The sequence below is a fragment of the Panicum virgatum genome, chromosome 9N (genome assembly GCF_016808335.1).
Source record: "Panicum virgatum strain AP13 chromosome 9N, P.virgatum_v5, whole genome shotgun sequence".
In the NCBI taxonomy this organism is placed as follows: domain Eukaryota; kingdom Viridiplantae; phylum Streptophyta; class Magnoliopsida; order Poales; family Poaceae; genus Panicum; species Panicum virgatum.
Window position 1 is genome coordinate 6,051,731 of NC_053153.1, and position 13,063 is coordinate 6,064,793.

General features: G+C 49.9%; 1 protein-coding gene and 1 non-coding gene across 2 annotated transcripts; one reads left to right on the forward strand and one right to left on the reverse strand.

Annotated features, from left to right (window-relative positions):
• The first annotated feature begins 6,818 nt into the window (after positions 1-6,818).
• LOC120689940 (probable LRR receptor-like serine/threonine-protein kinase At2g16250) lies at positions 6,819-11,142 on the forward strand. The gene is made up of 4 exons (XM_039972399.1): positions 6,819-8,694; positions 9,451-9,579; positions 10,080-10,102; positions 10,225-11,142. The coding sequence occupies exons 1-4, from the start codon at positions 7,082-7,084 to the stop codon at positions 10,806-10,808; spliced, it is 2,349 nt and encodes a 782-aa protein (XP_039828333.1). The 5' UTR covers positions 6,819-7,081; the 3' UTR covers positions 10,809-11,142.
• A 446-nt stretch (positions 11,143-11,588) lies between these two features.
• TRNAQ-CUG lies at positions 11,589-11,659 on the reverse strand. The gene has a single exon. It is a non-coding gene; the product is annotated as a tRNA-Gln (tRNA).
• Between the last annotated feature and the right edge of the window lie 1,404 nt (positions 11,660-13,063).

Below are 13,063 nucleotides of genomic sequence, written 5' to 3' on the forward strand. Positions count from 1 at the left end.
CAACGGCCGTTTGGGCCTCCGCTGGCGCTGGGTACACGACGCCCCCGCCCGCACTGCAATGCTACATCCTCTGCCAGTGCCAGGTCTCCACCTCCACGTCTCGTCTTCCTCTAGCGCATCTCTCTACTCGCTCTCGTGCGCTCGAATCTCCTTGTAGAGCCAATGGTGGCCGAGTGGAGCTCACGATACCTCTCCCGTAAGCAACCATTAACAGACCATTAACGTTAGCGTGCGGGTACCAGCATTACCGGCAGTAAAAGCAGCCGTAACGCAATGGAGCTGAGGAGAATTAAGGTCACCACTAACCGTTGGTGACTCTCGTCTCACGCCATGCCCATCCTTGCGTTTGCGTGCGTACGCGCGTTAACACTCTCTGCGAGCTCTAATTGGCCGCTTGATCAAAGTAATTTCAGCGATAATGATGCGTGCATACTACTCCGGTGACCGTGTCTGTCTCGATGTTTAACTGTCCGCCGGTACTGCTCTGCAAAGCGGTACGCTACGTTGGATCGGATTCGGATCCGATCGAGGAGGGTGTAAGTGTAATTAGCTGAACAAATTACGTTCGCGGCCTATTTTGATTTTCGAACATGGATTGGAAGGAATTTAAAAGTGCTTGAAAGCTAGTAATGTCTCCCGAATTTACAGTGGTTTTGAATGGGGCAGCCAGTCTGTCAAATTAATCCCTTTCGGTGGTTCATATTTTCAAAACAAGGAGGGTCGCATGCATTAGCGACTTCAAGTGTGTTGCACCTAACACGAACATGTGAGACCTTTCTGGCGAGGCCGACGGGACTGTGCACTGCACGTGCATTCCCCGTCCCGGCCCACTTGAGCTGATGCCCCCAACGCGCGCGCCCTTTGAACTTGAACTCGGACTCGAATTATTTGAAGAAAAAAACGTGACAGAACTTAAGCTTCCACCTACAAGCTCGGCTTCTAGTGAATCGTGGATTCATGTCTCTGTTTCGGCCAGATGTTTGAATGCGTCAATAAAACTGGTGCCACCACGAAAATTCAAAAGTCAAACGAGCCTGGAGCCAACAACAACGAGGGGAGCACGCACGATCCTGTAGCGTGGGGCGGTGGCACCCTCCTCTTGTCCTCCGTCTTTTGAATTCAAACTCAGTCGGGAGCTTTCAAATGCCTCCACGCAAATCAAATATCAAATTCCAAGTTAGGTCATCTGCGTCCTAGAAAAACACAAAACAAACGGTCCTGGCGCGCGTAACCACCGCCCCTTGCCACGGGCGCTCGATCCGCGTCAAGATTCGTGCACCTTGGGTCCGTGCTAGCAGTACTACTACCGCGACGCGACAAGGGAGTTGGCTCGTGTGCACGTACGTACGGGGGGACCCCCCGGGGCGTGGCGTCGCCCGGCTCGGCTCGCGCATGCAATAATCGCGGAGGCGGCAAATGCAACGGTGGTTGACACGGACGCCGCTTCTGGCGACACCCGGCCCCCTCCCCCCTTCCTGCGTCGGCAGGCGCGGTCCCGTCCCGTCCCGTCCGGTTCCTCCGACCGCCGCACATCAATCATCCCCACGAGCAAACCAATCGAGCGCGAGCGCGAGCGCGAGCGGGGCCGCGGCCGCTGCGTGTCGCGGAGCTTTCCAGTGACACGGCCACGCCCACACCGGGGCTCATCTTAATCTAATCAGGGCCGAATCATGGCGCCGGTGGAACGAATGGAATCTAGCGCCCGGCGTCTTTTTGCCTGCCTGCCTAACCCCTGCTGCTCTGCTAGTGCACTATTTTACTGCCGCCGCGGGGCGGCGTACGGACGGCGTGCCGCGGCGGAGATGCGCTCGCATTTGCTCCCGCCGCCTCGTCGTCGCGGTCTCACGGGCGGCGACCGAGTCAGACCCCGACGCCTGCCACCCGGCGGCCGTGGCGCGCGTTACTCTGGTCACGGGAGGAGCAACCGAGAGCATGCGGCGAGCTGCCACTGCCAGCCAGGGCCTCTGGAGTCTGGGTGCCTGGTGGTGGCGAGCGCCCAGCCGGCGAGGCGAGGCGGCGCCGAGAGGCGAGAGAGCACACGGCGCATGTGCGCGTGGGGTGTGGGAACAAGCGCGCGACAGGATCTCCGCGGCCGCGTAAACAAATGGCATCAACTTGACCAGCTGAGGCCGGCAGATGCTGCTAGCCTGCGCTGGCCACCGTCGCTAGCAGATCAGGCGATCGCGCCGGATCGCACGAGAAGGTACGTTCCGTGAGCTGGGGCACGGGCCACGAGCACCGCTCGGTGCCGGTGGGTCACTTGGGATTTTTTTTCTCCCTCTCTGTTTCTCGTCGAGGTTTTATTATGGCGGCCGTACGCCCATGGCGATGGGTGTCTGTCCGTTCAGATACCGGCGGAATGGCCGCGGGCGGCTCATTTTAATTTCCCATCTCACTCAGATTTCACCCAGCGCGCAGCGGCAGTCCGGCAGGAGAATGATTCCGCCTGCTCCACGTCACGTAGGAGTACGTGACAAGGTCACGAGGAGGAGGAGCCAGCCAGCAGCCCATCCTGGGGATCGGGCAGTTGGGCCGCCGTGCACGGTTGCTCCGCGATTTCCTCCAAGGCCCGGGTACGCCCGCACGGCGTCGTCGTCACAGTAGAGCCCGCCCACCGCACGGCCCAACCGGTTGGTGCGTGCCCGTGCATCCTGCTGGGTGCCGGCAGAGGCCACGGCTGCTCCGATCCGCTCGCTCTTCGCTCACGCACCGGCCGCCGGCGCTCGTCGAACGGCGGCTTGAGGGACCTTGGATCGTGGTGTCCGCTCGCATTCACGCCTCCACCCCCCACCCGCCGCCGATTGTCCTTGCCCGGAGCCGCAGCCCGCGGGCGGTTATTCAAGGAAGCGGACGCGTAGCATTGAAGCGATCGCGGACGAAGAACGTAACGCGCGTACTAGTGCCTCCACCGAGCCAATAAACGAGGCCGCTTGGGGGGTGTACGTGCACGACGCGAGGCAAGATAGCGTCTGCCTGCCGGCACCTGACGCGTTAGAGCTGCCCCCAAAAAGGCGAAACGTGGATGAGAAGTCATGCAAAATCACCCGGAGTGATTTTTAGAAATCTTTGTTTCCAATGGTCTGATCCTCGACTCCTTACTTATTATTAGGTGGAGAAATCATTTTTCTGTTAGGAGCCTTGCCATTTTCTTCCAGGTCCTTTTTTTTTCATTTTTCAGTTAGGAGCCTTGCCATTTTCCTCCAGGTCCCTCTTTTTTGTTTAGAAACTCCACAACCACATCCCTATGTAGCTGCAGCCAATAGGTAGTGATTTGCAATGTATTAGGCCATGTACAACGCTAACCCTTAGCTAAGCGCTATTTAGCGGTTGCTAAATTCGCTTCTACGGAGAGTCGAACCTGCTACCAAAACTCTTGTAACCATTAGACTACAGACTCTTTCACGGCTATAGGAAATTTTTTGCACGAAAACTAGACTAGAAGGCGAGGATGAGGCCCAACACTTTAACGTGTGACACTTTTGGTGGGTTTTACACTACTAGGCCTCCATAAGAAAGGAAACTTTGTCTTGAGACCAAACAAAGAACTCGTTTTTTTAAGAAATAAACGAACTCGACAGGTTTCACCTTTTAAGCGATCGCTACACCTCCGTTATTTTTAGGAGAACGACGTGAACCTGTGATGGACGGTGCAAGCACCGAGTGACAGAGTTGGAGATGCCATTAAGGCTGAGATTACAAAGAACGAAGGAGGGAGGTAGAGCTAAATCCATCTTGATTCTACTAAACCAGCTATCAATCACACCAGAATGTTGCGAGGGGACGCGGCACTCTTCTATGCCCAAGTGCCCATCGCCATCTTTCCTTTTTGCGATGTAACAGCGCCGGCGCACGCCACTCCGATCCGAACGGAGGAGCAACCCCATGATCTCCTGCGGGAAGAACGCTGTGCCATGCCACGGACGGAGGCCTACCCGTCCGAGCACGAGATAGGAAAGGAAGCGATAAGGAGCGGCGAGGACGTGACCGGCGAGCCTGGAACCAGCTCCAGATGAAATGAAACTACAATGGCTAGTGGCTAATACTACAAGATAGGAGTCGCGGGCGGCAGGCTTGACTGGCCGGCGACGAAAGCATCACATCCACACTCTAGTCGGCTGAAAGGTAATCCGGGCCATACCGCACTACTGATGGTGCGTGCGACGTGACCTGCCGGTTAGGGGCGGACCATCGGTCACCGTTCGTTAGAGCATCTCCAACATATTAATCATATTTCTCTCCAATACTAAAAAAATTGGTGTTTTGGTGATAAAAGTGTTCCAACATATTACCAATCTGATCCCCTTACCTATAAATTTTTTGTAATTACCAAAACACAATCTGATCCCCTTACCTATAATTTTTTTTAATTACCAAAACACACCTCTCTCTCTCACCAAAATGAAGGGGATTTTCCCTCTACCCTATTCTTAGTGATTTGATTTTAGTAATCTACTGTAGCAACTATTATCTAAAATACAAAAGTAGCTATCGGTAATGAAGAGAGAATATTTAGGAGAGTATCTCCAACAGATTACTCATCCCTCTTTCCAATACCAAAAAATTAATGTTTTGGTGATGGAGATGCTCCAACAGATTACCAATCCGATTCCCATTACCTATAAGTTTTTGGTAATCACCAAAACACACCTCTCTCTCATCTAAATGAAGGGCATTTCCCCTCTACCAATAGCTGCTTTTGTTTTTTAGGTAAATATTCTCTCTCCATTATCAATAGCTGTTTTTGTTTTTTAGATAATGATTGCTGCAGCACATTACCAAAATCCAATCACCAATAATAGGGTAGAGGGGAAATCCCCTTTATTTAGGTGAGAGAGAGAGGTGTGTTTTGGTGATTATCAAAAATTTATAGGTAATGGGGATTGGATTGGTAATCTGTTGGAGCACCTCCATCACCAAAACATCAATTTTTTGGTAGTGGAGAGAGGGATGAGTAATCTGTTGGAGATGCTGTAATTTGTTGGAAATGCTCTTAGTAAGACCAGCTTGGCTGCTTCATCTCTGCCTCAAGATGGAATCAATGATCAGCTGGAAAACTCATCGTGAGATCAAATTTTCACACCGGGTGCTTTGGTATTGGTGCTCTCCTGATTAAAGTGCTGGAAAACTTTTGGTTCTAGAGAGGATCAAGTAAAAAATATCTGATTTTTCAATCACACGCTACTGATCACCACAAGTATTTGCTGAATGGGACAGGCGACATACATTCTGGGAAGCCTTGAGCCTAGAAATGGTTACCAGTTTTGCTATGCCAGAGGATTGAATTCTGAAGTTCCAACCACCGGCATTGTCTAATGCATGTGAATCTGGGCATAAGAATAGTGAAGTCCGAAGCTACTCTATCTCTGAATCTAGTTCTAAGATAAGCTTCATCTCCTGGGCAGCGTGCTCGACTGAACTTTCCTAGTCACACGGCACATCGCCATCTGGAATACCTAATCATCGTCAACCGCCGATCCACAAGACCCAAACGATACGCTGGAGACTTGGACCCGGCCGATCGGCAGCTCGGAGCATTCGGCGACGCGACGCATCATAATCATCCATTCGCGAATCAAACTAACGACTGGAGGAGACATACTATACGTCTATACCACAGAACAGCGAAGAAATTAGCAAGAATACCCGGCGGCACCGGAGCGTCGGCTGCCGGCTTCTTCTTCCAATAATTTCCACGACCATTTGTCATTTACCCATAGTTTCTTCCTCACCAAAGTGTAGTGCTCTCAACTGCTCATCGCTTGCTTTCTAGTTAACGAGCAGCTTAGCACCAACTACTTTTCATTTCCACAATTTATTCGGGTCTCAACAGAGAAATATATGTTTATCGGTAATACTTTTCTACACCTTAGGTGTAGCGTTAATTCTACACTCAGCAGTCAAATTATTGACCGAAGTGACTAGAAATTACTGAACCGAATTACCAAATTACTAAATCAACATTCAGCAAAATGTTGTTCAGTAATTTTGTGCAACGGTTGTTACTGAAAATTTCTTCAGTAATTAGTTGCGTGTAGCTACACCTAAGGTGTATAATAGCATGTGGAATCGTTTATTGCATTTTATAAGTATATTTTTAATAAAAAATATTCAAGATATGTTGCGTTGATCCTGTCACCGCATAAATATCAGAATTATGTCACCAATCTTTATAATTTTCTCATCGGCCAGTAAGGCTAGTTAGAGTGAACACATTTTCAAAAAAAAAAGAGGCTAGAGTGAACACATTTTTACAGTTCAACAAACCCGACAAGATAGAGAATTAGCGATAGGCACAATTTTAGTGGAGTCACGACCGTATTTTGCCTTTTTTTATTTATCTTGATTAATTAACATTTGTGCAGTCTAATCAAGAAAAGGAAAGGGGGTAGCGTTAACACCACACATGTTGCACGTTGTATTGTACGCGCAGAAACTGATGGAGACGCAGCGCCCCTTTTTTATTTGCTTTGCGAGATGCGAAAACGACAGCAGCCGAACACGGTGGGCGCGAGAGAACGAACATTCCATGCACCGCACGCACGGGTGATGCGGAAGCGGGCCCCGGCCCATCCCGTCGCGTCCTTGCCCCACATGTCAGTGGCACGTAGCCGCGGGTGGTTCAGCTACGCAATGCACCCCGCCACCCCGGCGTCCCAGTCGGACTCCACCACTTCGCCACTCGCGCCGCCACTGCCGCGCGGGGCCCACCACCACCAGCATCACCCGGCGCCCGCGGAAGTGATCAGGTGCGCGAGACGCATCTGCATCTGCCGCTGGTGCGTGCGTGTGTGTGTGGGTTCAGGGTTCTCCTCCCTCTCGTCTCGTCCCGGGTTCCCCGTGGTCAACTCGCTTGCCTTCCCCCCAGCGAGGCAGCGACGACCGCGAGGCGCGAAGCCGACGAAATCGGCAAAGCAGGCCACCCCCAAAAAAGCGAGCGCCCTACCTGCGCGTACCACCTCCATGGCCGCGCCATGAGGCACCCCCGGCCCGCTCCACGCTCTCACACCCCCGCCCCCACCGCTCCACTTCGCTCGGCTCCGCCTCTGCCCGCCACCTCCACCACCACCACCACCGCCTCCCCATGCTTCCGCGCTGCCGCCTCGCCGCCGGTGCCTTCTTCTGCCTCGCCGTGCTCCTGCTGCGCGCGGACGCCCAGGGGCAGCCGCCGCCTCACCAGCCCGCGCTCGCGCCGCAGGACGTCGCCGCGCTCCGCGGCCTGCGCGCGTCGCTGGGCGTGCGCGCCCGCGACTGGCCCGCCAGGGCCGACCCCTGCGCCGCGTGGCGCGGCGTCACCTGCCGCGCCGGCCGCGTCGCGGAGCTCCGCCTCTCCGGGCTCCGGCGCACCCGCGCGGGGGCACGCCGCGCGGCCTTCGCCGTCGACCCGCTGCGGGGCCTGACCGCGCTCGAGACGCTCAACGCCTCGGGGTTCCCGCTCCCGGGCCGGATCCCCGCGTGGTTCGGCCGCGGCCTGCCGCCGTCGCTCGGCGTCGTCGACCTCCGCTCCGCCCGCGTCAATGGCGAGCTCCCGGCCGATCTCGGCACGTCCGGGAACCTGACCACCCTTGTTCTCTCCGGTAACAGACTCTCCGGCCCCATTCCGGCGTCGCTGCTATCAATCCCTGGTCTCCGCGTTCTCGATCTCTCCAGCAACAATCTCACGGGGCCGCTACCGAACCTGCCTTTCCCTGGCAGTAATGGAGCTGGAGTTCTGTTCAACGCTTCTGATAATTCCTTGTACGGCGCTATCGGTGATGCCATTAGGAAGCGGTTCTGGGTTATTGATGTGTCAGGAAATTACTTCGATCAGGCCGTTGGAACTGGCTTTGAGAATTGGATCGATGGTTTAGTGGATTTCAGAATGAACTGCTTGTCTGGTGCCGCAGGCCAGCGCACCCGTGGAGATTGTGAGGCGTTCTACACGAGGAATGGGGTGAGGCTAGGGGAGGTTCCCCGGCCATCATCACCATCTCCGGAGCCACAGCCACCACAGGTGCTTCCAGTGCCATCAACGGGCAAGAGAAGGGACAAATGGAAGCACGTATTGGCTGGGGTCCTTGGAGGTGCTGCAATTGTGGTAACTCTCGGTCTTGGTGCGCTGGTGTTTTGCTTGTTGAGAAGAAGAGGAAGGGTGAGACTAAGAACAAGAGGAGTGGAGCAGATTGAGGAGGGCATTTGGTCTGGGCGGAGGAGTAGCAGTGTGAATCCTGTCACAATGTCACCCATGGCATCCCCCGGAGCCAGTGGTTCACCAAAGGGTGTTCCTATCATCATAGATGATTTCAACTATGACCTGCTGCAGCGTGCAACAAGGGGTTTTGGGGACAACAACCTTGTCAAGCGTGGGCACTCTGGCAACATGTACTATGGTGTCCTGGAGAGTGGCTTCGAAGTTGTCGTCAAAAAGGTTGATCTGAAGAGCAGAAAGAAGTGGCAGGGGGAGTTGAGCTTCCTCACAAAGCATAGCCATAGGAGGATTGTTCCATTGCTGGGCCATCTGGCCAAGGATGAGGAGCAATTGCTCGTCTACACATACATGGCAAAAGGTGACCTCACAACTGCACTTCACAAGAAGTCAGTGGAAGTTGAAGAGGGGTTGCGCTCATTGGATTGGATAACAAGGCTCAAGATTGCAATTGGTGTGTCTGAGGCCTTGTGCTTCCTTCACGACGAGTGCAGTCCACCGTTGGTTCACAGGTATCTTAAGCAATATTGTCTTCTTTCCTCATTTGCTATTGCTATTGTATACAATGAGCTGTTGGTTGGTGTATGGTAGTTATGTAAATATTTTGCTGTGATATATGGCTATTTTCAAAATTAACATCATGGTGGAACAGGCGCTTGCTATTTAATGATTAAATTCACCAGAGACAGTAAGTGGGATAGTGATAGATGCAGGTGAATTTTTCAGCATGTACATTTTAAATAGTTAGTAGCTGCATATTTGTGGGTGCCCTGCACATAGGGTCTTGTGGTCCTTCTGCATCAATTGGCGCATTGTATTAACTGAAAGGAAAATAGTATGTGCAGGCTCCCATTCAACATCAATTGCATGTGAGGACAGCAAAGCTTAAAGTTCTAAATAAACACAGCATGATCTATTTAAACGAGTATCATCACCTCCATGGTAATTGTTAATTCTAACATGATTCTGCATTCTAATAACTTGGTTGCTTTGTGAAAACATCATGTCTCCATCATGATGCTGCAGTTATTGGTCTCACCACTCATTCTTAGAAACTCAACATATTTAATTTTCAGTTTTGGTGCACTTGACTGTCTCCATTTATTGCAATTACCCAATTTGGTTGCCTCATCTTTCTATTTACATGGTTTTGAGTACGCAATTCTGAATACCAGCAAATTACTGTAGTTCTTTTGATTTGTTCATAATCATTGTTCCATTAGTGCATGCTTTATTATATCTTTCTGATATCTTCGTTTCATCTATAGAGATATCCAAGCAAGCAGTGTGCTTCTTGATGACAAATTTGAAGTGCACCTTGGGAGTTTGAGCGAAATATGCGTTCAACAAAGTGAAGGGAGCCAAAGTTTCTTCTCTAGGATTTTCAGATCCTCAAAGTAAGATTTCTACACCATCCATGTTCCTTATAGAAGGAAAAACTAGTATGTCTGATCAGCCGAGTGGTGTTAATACAACAAAATTGACACAAAAAGATGCACACTTTAGCTTCAATTTTATACCTACAGGCTACACTACCATCAGGTGCATTGAACTAGAGAATGGAGACCATGCACAGGATTTTTTTTCTTTCTAAAATACAGTGTGAGCTCAAAGATTCCCCCCTGTGAGAATGTTTAGCTATATGCTTATCTAGAGAATCCTCATAAACAATTTTTAGTATCCCTCTTGCAAATTGTAATATTATGGCCTGAACCGCACTGTCATTGCACTGTAGGAATCGATGTTTCTGTAAGGTAGGTTTGGTTCCACCATTTCCCCTAAGAAAATGTACTGGGCCAAGAAACACACTAACCATACGAACTTTAAGTTTTGTTTAGAATTATACATATACAAGGGTCCTTTGCTGATGCTAGTGCTTGTTTGTTTCTAATGGTAGGTCCCTTGACAAGAACACATCAGGTGTGTAAAGCGCCCATCAGCTCTTTCATTCAATATTTGCAATCTCAACTAAGAGCTCTGTTCTGTTATGCAAAATAAAGTAGCATGATCTAATACTATGATATATGCTTCTCACCTAACAGGTCCACCAGCTAGCTCCTCATACGACGTTTACTGCTTTGGGAAAGTGCTACTTGAGCTAATCACCGGAAATTTTGGTGTGAGTGGCTCAAATGATGCTGATTCAGATGAGTGGTTGGCAAGAACATTAGGTTACATCGACGCCTATGACAAGGAGAGTGTCTCAGGTATTGTGGATCCTTCCCTTGTCGTGGATGAAGACCATCTGGAGGAAGTATGGGCAGTGGCTATTGTCGCGAAGACATGCCTGAATCCAAAGCCCTCTAGGCGCCCACTTGCTCGGTACATCCTAAAAGCGCTGGAGAACCCACTAAGGGTGGTGCGGGAGAGGGAAGAGCTCCACTCCCATTCATCTCGGCTCAAGAGTACGTCATCTCGAAGCTGGCGTTTTGCATTCCATGGAAACAAGTACCAGAGCTGGGATGTCATGCCAACGTCGGGGAAAACACTTGCTCAGAAAAATAAAGCCAAGTCCCAGGGAACTGCAGGAAGCGATGAGGATGAGGACAATTTGTTCTCGTTCAAGAGGGCTTCGCGGGAGAATTTCCCGGATCCTGTAGAGTTGGAAGACAGTGTTGTTGTGTAGGAGTACCACAGATTAGCAATACTTTGGTGTGCATCTCTTTGATGCGACAAGGATGAGGACAATTCGTTCTCGTTCAAGAGGGCTTCGCGGAAGAATTTCCCAGATCCTGTAGAGTTGGAAGACAGTGTTGTTGTGTAGGAGTTTCAGATTAGCAATACTTTGCTGTGCATCTCTTTGATGCATCTAGGTAAAAAAACTGTGTATACAGAGTAGGCCTCCTTTACTTTCTCCCTCTCTTATAGTTTCAGTAATCTGTACTGGAAATAAAGAGCTTGAAATGACACCGCAGGTGCGCGGTCCTTGAAATGCAAGCCATAAAAAAAGCTTCTAATCAGATCCCTTTGCCAGACTTATGAATTCACAGAATTTTAGTGGATGAACATGTTGTGAATTTTAGGGGAGACTAAATTCTGGTGCTCAAGGTGGATCTTGATTATCAGATATAGAAGAAGGGAATGATTGTGATATCAGGCATAGCCACCGTTGCGTTTGGCTGCCAAGGAACAAGATCGAAGGTATCTTCATCGCGCCCTAAAAAAAGGTATCTTCATTGTTTCTTGCTTTTGTTCTTGTGTTTTTTTTTACCGTGATCAATCAGCAACGAAAGAAATTCCAGTTCCAGAAATCTGCCGAAATGAATGGAAAAATATGTTCAAAACAATTAGGTCCCACTGAGATTTGAACTCGGGTTGTTTTTTTACTGTAATCAATCAGCAACAAAAGAAATTCCAATTGCAGAAATCTGCCGAAAAGAATGAAAAATTATGTTCAAAACAATTAAGGTCCCACCGAGATTTGAACTCGGTTACTGGATTCAGAGTCCAATGTCCTAACCACTAGACCATGGGACCATTTGGTGAACATTTTGGGAACAAAAGATCCTACTTTTTTGAAAGGTCTTGTGACTGCTGCCTGCCTCCTCAACTCGTTAGTTGTTTTCTAAACTGTATACTGATACCATTGCACTGTCATAAAACGATGAAAATATTGAGAGGTAACATCATTGACTAGCGTTCCCAACTTTTTGTCCAGGTGTTTAGTTGCTTGAGAGGTACTATATGGGGTCGATCAGCGATCAGGCCTGAATCAGCGACAAAGATCTCCTTGTATAAATTTAAATATCCACAGATTCCACACACGCAGAGCTTCCGATTATTATTTTTTTTAAAATGAGCTACCGATTAGTGAATAACCATGGAGAGAACACAATCACAATGCGCACATTCCTAATCTATGTTTCTAAAAAGGCCTCTCCTGCAACACAATTGATCTTCTAACCAAACAACGCGCTAGCAGAGATGTGCAGGCTTGGTTGCGCTTGCGAATATGCATTAATAGAGGTGAGTGTGCGTACGCTAGTATCTGAGTTATACTATGTAATTGCAAAAAAAAAATACTAAGGATGATAAATGGCCCATAATTGTCTTCTGGGATGCGTATTACAGAGGATGAGATTGGAAGGACATGGAAGAGATCACCATGGTGCGGAACGATCAGGAGAGAGGACATCTAGGCATTGAAGGCTGAAGCTGCACGCCTGATGAACGTGCCATGTGCGTCTAAGTCGTCCGGCGCCAACACAGGCCGCGCCATCGGCTTCAGAAAGCTGCAGGCAGCCGCGAGGCAGGCGCCGCCAGGCAGTTTTTTCTTTTTTCTTTTTTTGAAAAGTTTCGCCAGGCAGGTATGCCACCTAGAAAAAAGAAGCCAAAATAATTAAAGAAAAACTTGGCACATGCTCATGTAGCACGCTTTCCTTGTAAAAAGTAAGTTTAGCATATACTTGATGCATCACAGCTCCAACTGCAGGGAAATAAGAATTTCCTGAGGGCTAAGAACTTTTTATAATAAACGAATTAATGCATTCTGCCCGAGAAAAAAAAAGTCTTTTGATATCTCTTAATTTCATTTCCCTTCTATAGTCACCTGGCAGACGAAAAGGCCCATTATCTATATGGGCTTCGCCGAAACAAATACAAGCCCCCGTCCACCTACCGGTTCTGCGCTAAGACCGTCCACAGCGATAGGAGTAAATGGAGGAGTAAATCTACTGTTTGACACTGTAGATGTACTGTTTGGCACTGTAGACAGAGAGGGCGTGGGAAACGAGGCAAGAGCAAATTTACTCTTGCTCTTGCCATTGTGGACAGCCTAATAGGGCCCAGAGACAAAACACGGAAATCTCTCGAAACGACCATCGCCGCCGGCGCGCCGCTACCATGGCCGCCGGCCGTGGCCAAACCCTCGGCCGGAGCAGC

Excerpts from the sequence above, each read along its gene's own strand:
- LOC120689940 (XM_039972399.1), top strand. The coding sequence starts at position 7,082 with ATGCTTCCGCGCTGCCGCCTCGCCGCCGGTGCCTTCTTCTGCCTCGCC. Across the intron at positions 8,695-9,450 it reads AGTCCACCGTTGGTTCACAG|AGATATCCAAGCAAGCAGTG; the intron begins GTATCTTAAGCA and ends TTTCATCTATAG. Across the intron at positions 9,580-10,079 it reads AGGATTTTCAGATCCTCAAA|GTCCCTTGACAAGAACACAT; the intron begins GTAAGATTTCTA and ends TTCTAATGGTAG.